The sequence below is a fragment of the Stegostoma tigrinum genome, chromosome 41, assembly GCF_030684315.1.
Source record: "Stegostoma tigrinum isolate sSteTig4 chromosome 41, sSteTig4.hap1, whole genome shotgun sequence".
Classification (NCBI taxonomy): domain Eukaryota; kingdom Metazoa; phylum Chordata; class Chondrichthyes; order Orectolobiformes; family Stegostomatidae; genus Stegostoma; species Stegostoma tigrinum.
The window spans coordinates 5,456,891-5,463,014 of record NC_081394.1 but is presented as its reverse complement, the minus strand read 5'-3'; the positions used below and the strand labels follow the sequence as shown (position 1 = coordinate 5,463,014).

Here is a 6,124-nt window from a genome sequence, read left to right as displayed (position 1 = left end):
CGGGTATTTCTCCCGGAAACTGAATAATCAGCAACAGAAATATTCCACGATTGAGAAGGAGCCCTTGAATTTGGTGTAACAACATTTATATTGCCTGTAATGTGTCTGACACAATTGTATATCTTGATCATAACCCATTAAAGATTTTGGAGTGATTTAAGGACAGAAATTCCAGACTGTTGAGATGGCGCTATTATCGCAGCCATTCAATTTGAAAATTATACATGTGACAGGATGAGAAACCGTTAATGCCGACACATTGTTGTGATTTGGATCAAGAAAGATGGAGAAGTTTGGTGGCAGGAGTCAACGGACTGAAATAGAATGAAGGAGGAATGGTTGCATTCAATCACTGGAAACAATGGAATGTACATGTATCACAGCAAACTAACAGAGTCAGACTTAGGGTTTTAACATAAACCATCTTTGTATCTTGGTGGTTCATTGTTTTAAAGGGGGTGTGTGACTGTTGTCACTTTAAAAAGTTAACTTTGTCCTGATTTTTTAAAAAAAATAGGTTGTCAAGGCAGAAGAATTGAAGTGGCTAGGGAGCTGACCTAAGTTGGTAATTTAGGAAGATTTTAGGTTTTTTTAACACAGTTGTAAAAATGGAAGGGGAGTTCTCCCAGATCAGGCTTTCTAGTTTTTTTTAGTTGCAGTAGTAATAAGATCCGATTAGTAACTCACTGCTTCCATTTCTGTGGAAGGGTTAAAGCTCAGAAATTCAGCAATCTCAACTAAAAGCAGCTTGTGCCAGGTGTTTGTCAGCGATGTTCTCACGGTTGGGTCCATTCGCGGTCCTTTCCCCTGCCCCACATGTGAGACTGTAGGGGAACAGTATGGGTCTGAACAGCAGAGGGCGCGCTAGCTTCCGGACTCTACCATTCGCACAGAGACGGCGGGGGAGTGAGAGATCTCGGTGCAGCCTCTGTCGGAAAAGTCCGGGTCAAAGCTGCTTTTGGCCTGAAGGGATTCGAGTGAGACACCGATCCGAGAGGGGGGCTCCCGGGAAACTGTGAATCCAGAGCCGGGGTGTGGGAAGGAACGGCGGAGGGGTGGGGTGATCCGCAGACACCACCCCTCTCTCTACAATGTGGGTCAGGTTGTGAATTGTCACTGTTTGCAAACAACTTTCCGACCTGGCCAAAGCAAATGAAACTGAAAGAGCGATGACACATGTGTCGAGCTGGATAAACGCAGTGGGTGCGGTGCATCTTAGGAGCACAAACACATTTCAGGCCGAGACAACAGAAACTGCTTTGTGCTTTTCACCACTTTCTGAAGAACCAGGACATTTTGCTGCGATTTGGACGGTGGGGGCGCCTCTTGATGACAGAGCAATTTATTAGGGGAACAACACATTTCCCAGCGAACAGGGAACCCAGCGGGACATTGCATCAACGGCTCCGATAATGGACAGTCTGCGCTTCCTCTAACATGGAGTTTTACAAAGTGTTTCTCAGCAGCTTCTCGGTCTGCTGTCGGTGTCTGGCCCTGATCCTGATCCCAGTCCGGGTCCCGGGAAAGGAGATGCAGGTATTTACTGTCAGTGCCTGCCACCCGCGGACATGGAGGGAGGTAAATGCGGGGGAAAGCTTTCCGAGCAGTGAATGTGTCGGGAAAGGGGCTCACAGTGTTTTCTTGTTGCAGGGACATTGCTCACAGAAACCGCTCCCCCTGCTGCTCCTGCTGAGTGCTGTTTCTGCTGTTTCAGGTCAGTGCTGTGATCCTATCTGGTCCTGCCAAAATTTTATACGTTTCTAAACTCTTTTAAACTCCGATTAATGTATCGCAGGGAACCGTTAATGATAAATAGAGCCATCCTGAACTTTGACCTTTCCACAGAAATGAAATGAAGCTGCGGTTGTTGTAATTTCAGCATCTCAATGTATCCATGTGAAGCTTGGGATGTAATGTACCAGCAGGGAGGTTATATCTGTGGATAAACACTTTCACTCTTTTGCAGGTGACTCGCCTGTCTCAGTTTCTGGGTTCCTTGGAGAGCAGGTTGTACTGCCCTGTATCTACAAAGGGAAAATCCCAGTCTCTGATTTACTGGTCATCTGGGGGAGACGCAAGACGGAAATTGTACACAAGTTTGTCTATGGAAACGATAATTTGAGAGAACAAGATACACAGTTCATAAACAGAACAAACCTGTTCAAAGATCAGCTGGAAAAAGGCAACTGGTCAGTTCTGATCTCTGTCCTCAGGGAGACAGACCAGGATGAGTATCACTGTCAGATTTTCTGCACGACTGTAGGTGTATATTGGGCGCAAACTGAAATTGTTCATCTCTCTGTAAAAGGTGAGAGGTTTCTGTTTTAGGTATTGTGTATTTAATCTCTGATGCTATGGGGATAGCAGTGTAGGGGTTATGAGAAATGTGAAGACTTGGACTAATAATCCAGAGAATAAAAATTCACATCCCACCATGGGACTTCCAGGGTTTAAATTCAGGGTATTAAATAAAAATCTGGGAAGAGAAAGAAGAAAAGTGACAGTGAAGATGTTGAATTGTTGTGAAACTAATCACTGATGACCCTTTAGGTAAGAACACTCCCAGCGTATGTTGCTGGATTACTGATTATTGTCCAAGATTCTATAGACTCTGAAAGAGCTCCTATGGATTAGAGGGTAGCTAATGTAACCATACAATTTTTAAAAAGAGCAGGGAGAGAGAAAACAGGGAAATATAGACCGGTTAGCTTGGCATCTGTGGGGTACCAAATGGCTTCAGTGCTTGAATCCCATGTATTCACACAATATATGAATGATTTAGATGAGGGTTTTAAGTTAATGTCTCAAAGGTTGCCGACAACACAAAGCTGGGTGGGAAGATGAACTGTGAGGAGGATGCAGAGATGCTTCAGTGTGATTTGGATAAGTTGAGTGAGTGGGAAAATGCTTGGCAGATGCAGATAATTTGGATAAATGTGAGGTCATTCACTTTGGAACCAAAAGCAGGGGGGCAGATAATTATCTGAACAGTGATAGATTGGGAAAGGGGCAGGCGCAACAAGACCTGGGTGTCCCTGTACACCAGTTGCTGAAGGTAAGCATAGCAGGTGGTGAAGAAGACAAATGGTACGTTGGCCTTCATAGTGACAGGAATTGCGTACAGGAGTGGAGATGCCTTGCTACAATTGTACAAGGTCTTAGTGAGACCATCCCTGAACTGGAAGATCAGTGATGATCATATTGAGTGGTGGAACAGGCTTGAAGGGCTGAATGGCCTACTCCTGCTCCTCTGTTCTGCGTTTCAATGTTTTGGTATAAAACCCTGGTGCCCTTACTTGGTCTGTGTGACTCCAGTCTGACATTAACCATGCTCTGATTTATTCAGAGCTTCAATCAGTTTTAAACCACGAGAGAGAAAACAAAACAGAACATAACTGAACAGACTCCAAGTCTAATTCAGGCCAAACTAAAGACAGACCAATATGTCATATAACTGTATGTGCCATAACCTACACTTCCTTCCCAGAAACATGGCGTTTCTGTTTCCAGAGGTTGGGGTGCAGGACGTGGGACCCACAGAACCCCCGATGCAGCCTTTACAAGGCTCTGAAGACTGAGCTTGAAAGTGTCTCCCTTTTGGTCCAGGATCCTGTGAGAATTGTCCCCACAGGGGGATGAAAGCTGCTGGGAATGATCCTCCTCAGGGAAACTCTGGAAAACTTCCATTCTACAGATAACACAATCTTGTTGGAATTTTCACTCCCATTCTGTCCTTGATCCCTCCTGATCAGTTTGACCCAATCCTCATTCCTCCTTGGATGTGTTTCCCTAAAGCCCGATAGAATCTCTGAACATTTCTGCAGTTTGTTTCACACACTGTACTAAACGCATGTTGTTTTCTTTAGAGCGAGCTCCTACAGCTGGACCAAACACAACTGTACCAGGTAAATCTGTGTGTAAAATATTGCTGTGTTTTCATATCTTACATTTGATCATGCGGGATAAACAGGGAGCGACATTGGTGGTTTGCAATGCTGTGTGGTATTGTATGAAAGAATGAGTCTGCTAAAGTGAGTGATGTGGGTCACTGTTACCTGGAACTGGCCCTTGGAATTTGTTATTAAGTTTTTGAGAGACCCCTTCCTGTCCATCAGATTGATTGTATTTTGGTACATGTGACAATAAATCAGTGAAAAGCTTTGTTTACATGTAGTACAGGCAGATCACAGCATGCAAGGGATGTACAGAGCAAATAGAGGCATGCAGGTTACATTGCAGGTTCCATTGGCTGAGGTGAGAAGACATTCAACAGTCTGATAACAGCCAGAGTGAAGCTGCTCCTGAACATGTTCGTACATGCTTTCAGGCTTCTGTATCTTCTGCCTGATGGAAGAGGTTATGGAAGGTCATTACCAGGGTGTGATGAGTCTTTGATGATGTTGGCTGCCTTTCTGTGGCAGTGAGCTGTGTGAGTAGAGTCCGCGGATGGCAGGTCGGCTTCTGTGATGGTCTGGGCTGTGCACACAGCCTTCTGTAGTTTCTCACAGTCCTGGGCAGAAGAGTTACCGTACCAGGCCGTTATACACCCGGACAGTGCACTTTCAATGGTGCATCTATGGAGGTTGGTGAGGGACCTTGTCAATATGCCAATTTCCTGAGCCGCCTGAGCGAGAAGTGGCATTGCTGTGTCTCCTTGACTGTCACGTCTACGTGGCAAGTCCAGGACAGGTTGTCCGTTATTGTCATTTCAAGGAACATCATGCTCTTCATCCTCTCCACCTCAGTTCCATCGAAATAGATGGAAGCATGTTCTCCTCCATTCTTCCTGAAGTCAATGATCAATTCTTTAGTTTTGCAGAGGTTGGGAGACAGACTGATTTCATTGCAGCACATGACCAAGCCCTCCAACTCCATTCTGTTGTTAGATAGCCATCCCACCATGCTGAAGTCAGCAGTGAACTTGCAGATGGTGTTCATTCAAAATTTGGCAACACAGTCATAGCTGTACATGCAATACAGTAGGGGCCTGAAGACATTTCTTTGGGGGTGTCCAGTGTTGGTCATGTTACTAGACAACAGTCCAGAGACCTGGTCTAATAATCCAGAGAATGAGAATTCAAATCCCATCATGGCACTCAGGTACAGGACTCTGAGGATCCCTGCTTCCCACTGACATTAGTGTTTCTGGAATTCTGTGTGGAGAGTCTCAGTACACTTTGAATGCAACCCTGCTGTTGGGAAACTGATGGAAAGTGAAGTCAGTGGAGAGTAACAGTGATCTAGGTGTAAGCTGCCCTTCCGCTCCCCCAACCCCAGTCCCAGGGAGAAAGGGAATTTTCTCATCTTATTGAGATTTACTTGGTTCCATGAGTATGCTGTTTCCAGTTCGAGAAAACAATGAAGCGTCTAGATCCAAAATGTCAGCTTTTCTGCTCCTCCGATGCTGCTTGGCCTGCTGCGTTCATCCAGCTCCACACCTTGTTATCTCAGATTCTCCAACATCTGCAGTTCCTATTATCCCTCACCTGCTGGATAAAGTTGTTTCTGCGAGCTGCCTGTTCCTCAGAGGGAGGATGATGCTCGCACTGAGACCCTGTGTGGGAAGCATCAATGTGGGGAATCTTAACTTTTTCACAGCAGCTGCCACATGTTTTTTTCTTGATCAGGACACTAGGTCTGAAGAAGGGGTTTACAGGTTGATAATCAACCTGTTTGGCCAGCTAAGGCACACGTTCTCTCATGGTGAAGTCCTTAAACCTGGAGGTAGTGACCCCAAACAAGGACGCAGCCGCTGTGCCACACGTCCTCCCTCTTTACACTGCATCAAAGCAAGATTTACATACTTTCATTGATCCTCTCATTTTGTGAATCTTACACAATCTTAGAATTTCCTGAATGTTGAACTTATTTTAACATTTTACATTTGGGATAATTTATCTGCAATTATATTATCTTTCCCAGAAATATGAAAATGATCCTTCACAACCCACAAACCCTCAACTAAAAGGTTCTTCAGAATCTCGTGTGGGTATCGTGATTACATGCTGAAATATTCTTACTTCCTGACATGTCTATGTTTTACAGAACTGCACTATGTCTTTATGAAGCCCTGACCCATATAAAATACCTGTTTATTGACGCCTGTGTTTTCAATATTCTCATA

General features: G+C 44.8%; 1 protein-coding gene across 1 annotated transcript; it reads left to right on the top strand.

Annotated features, from left to right (window-relative positions):
* The first annotated feature begins 933 nt into the window (after positions 1-933).
* Positions 934-3,698, top strand: LOC132206680 (CD276 antigen homolog). The gene is made up of 4 exons (XM_059641285.1): positions 934-1,536; positions 1,651-1,714; positions 1,967-2,308; positions 3,607-3,698. The coding sequence occupies exons 1-4, from the start codon at positions 1,438-1,440 to the stop codon at positions 3,696-3,698; spliced, it is 597 nt and encodes a 198-aa protein (XP_059497268.1). The 5' UTR covers positions 934-1,437.
* Positions 3,699-6,124: the final 2,426 nt, after the last annotated feature.

Excerpts from the sequence above, each read along its gene's own strand:
- LOC132206680 (XM_059641285.1), top strand. The coding sequence starts at position 1,438 with ATGGAGTTTTACAAAGTGTTTCTCAGCAGCTTCTCGGTCTGCTGTCGG. Across the intron at positions 1,537-1,650 it reads TCCCGGGAAAGGAGATGCAG|GGACATTGCTCACAGAAACC; the intron begins GTATTTACTGTC and ends TTCTTGTTGCAG. Across the intron at positions 1,715-1,966 it reads TGCTGTTTCTGCTGTTTCAG|GTGACTCGCCTGTCTCAGTT; the intron begins GTCAGTGCTGTG and ends ACTCTTTTGCAG.